The sequence below is a fragment of the Cephus cinctus genome, unplaced genomic scaffold, assembly GCF_000341935.2.
Source record: "Cephus cinctus unplaced genomic scaffold, Ccin1 Ccin1_scaffold1791, whole genome shotgun sequence".
Taxonomy (NCBI): domain Eukaryota; kingdom Metazoa; phylum Arthropoda; class Insecta; order Hymenoptera; family Cephidae; genus Cephus; species Cephus cinctus.
The window spans coordinates 1-1,498 of NW_014334000.1; the positions used below are offsets into that span (position 1 = coordinate 1).

Consider the following 1,498-nt stretch of genomic DNA (forward strand, 5'->3'; position numbering starts at 1 on the left):
CTAACATTACTTGAGGCGAGGGGAAGTCAAATCAGTAGTGAAGGTACGGCCAATGACAATGATTCTAGTGTAACAATAATGGAACGACTGGTAGAGCAATTTCGAAGTAATAAGGTAGAAATAGCGTTGCCAAAATTCTCGGATAACGGACTTACAAATCCTCAGCAGTTTTTACACGAGCTTGAACGATATTGTAGGCTGAGAGATGTACCGCCGGAGAGTAAACTTAAAATAGTAGAAACATGCTTAGCGGGAAGAGCGTTAAACTGGTTCACGATACATAGAGATGATTTTAGAAATTTTCAACATTTTGTTAATAAATTTGAGGCGGAATTTTACTCTATTCCAGTAAGAATACGCATAAAAACTCGATGGCAAGAACGGCGTTATAAGTTATCAGATGGCAGTATACTTGCATATTTTTATGATCAGGTGCGAGCAGCACAATATTTATGTCCACGCTTAGGTGTTTATGAAATGCACTATACAATTGTTCAGCAATTGCCAATGAGAGTTCGGGAGATTCTCGCTACAGTAGATTATGCAGATACAACCATATTGATACAGGCTTTAGAGCAACTAGACAAGTCGCGTGAAATTGAGAATGAACGATACAAAAGTATAAATAATAAAGATAGTAATAATGACAAGACGCGTCGACAAGTAAATACTATGGGTGTAATTGAGGCAGGACAGTCACAATCTAGCTATCATCACGATGATAATAGTAAGCGAAGTTGGACTGGTCGATATAATAGAGGTTATTCTAAAAAGCGAAACGAACCATATAATCGTAAAGAAAACAATCGCGATTTAGTACTACCGGATATGAGATTTCCACCGCCAAATCATGGTGAATCAAAAGGAATTAATCAATTTAATACTCATAATTCGGAAAACTGTTAGTGGGTGTGGGGAGTAGCGGTCCATCTAGCCACACCTATGATTACAGTTTTATTACTGAAATAGAAGAGGACCTTCAAGGAGGAAATAGTAGGATAATTGAGTCTAAAATTAAAAGAAACAAATGTATACATTTACTAATCACAATAGGCCAGTATATTTATTCCTCAATGGTAGACACAGGCAGTCAAATTAGTTGTATATCTGAGTATTTTTACCGGTTATTAGCAAACCATGTTACTCTGGAGGAATTACCAGTTTCAAACATGCATATAGTTACGGCAATTGGATTAAAATCGACTCTGGTAAGGAAACAGGTATTAATACCATTCAAGATAGGAAATCTTTGCGATGAGCAAATATTTTATGTGGTCCCAGGTTTAACTTCTGAGGTGATATTGGGCAATGATTGGTTGACGAAGACGCGTGCTATACTAAATTATAGATCTAAATCAATAGTTGTAAAGGGAGTGCAAATTCCTAGTGAGCTGACGATGTTTGGAGGTAGCTTGGTTGAGGAAGCGTCAGTATCAGAAATCGACTCTTGTAAGGAAACAGGTATTAATACCATTCAAGATAGGAAATCTTTGCGATG

General features: G+C 37.0%; 1 protein-coding gene across 1 annotated transcript; it reads left to right on the plus strand.

Annotated features, from left to right (window-relative positions):
• Positions 1–15: 15 nt before the first annotated feature.
• Positions 16–1,431, plus strand: LOC112495254. Its single transcript, XM_025091047.1, has one exon. The coding sequence runs from the start codon at positions 79–81 to the stop codon at positions 904–906; it is 828 nt and encodes a 275-aa protein (XP_024946815.1). The 5' UTR covers positions 16–78; the 3' UTR covers positions 907–1,431.
• The last annotated feature ends 67 nt before the right edge of the window (positions 1,432–1,498 follow it).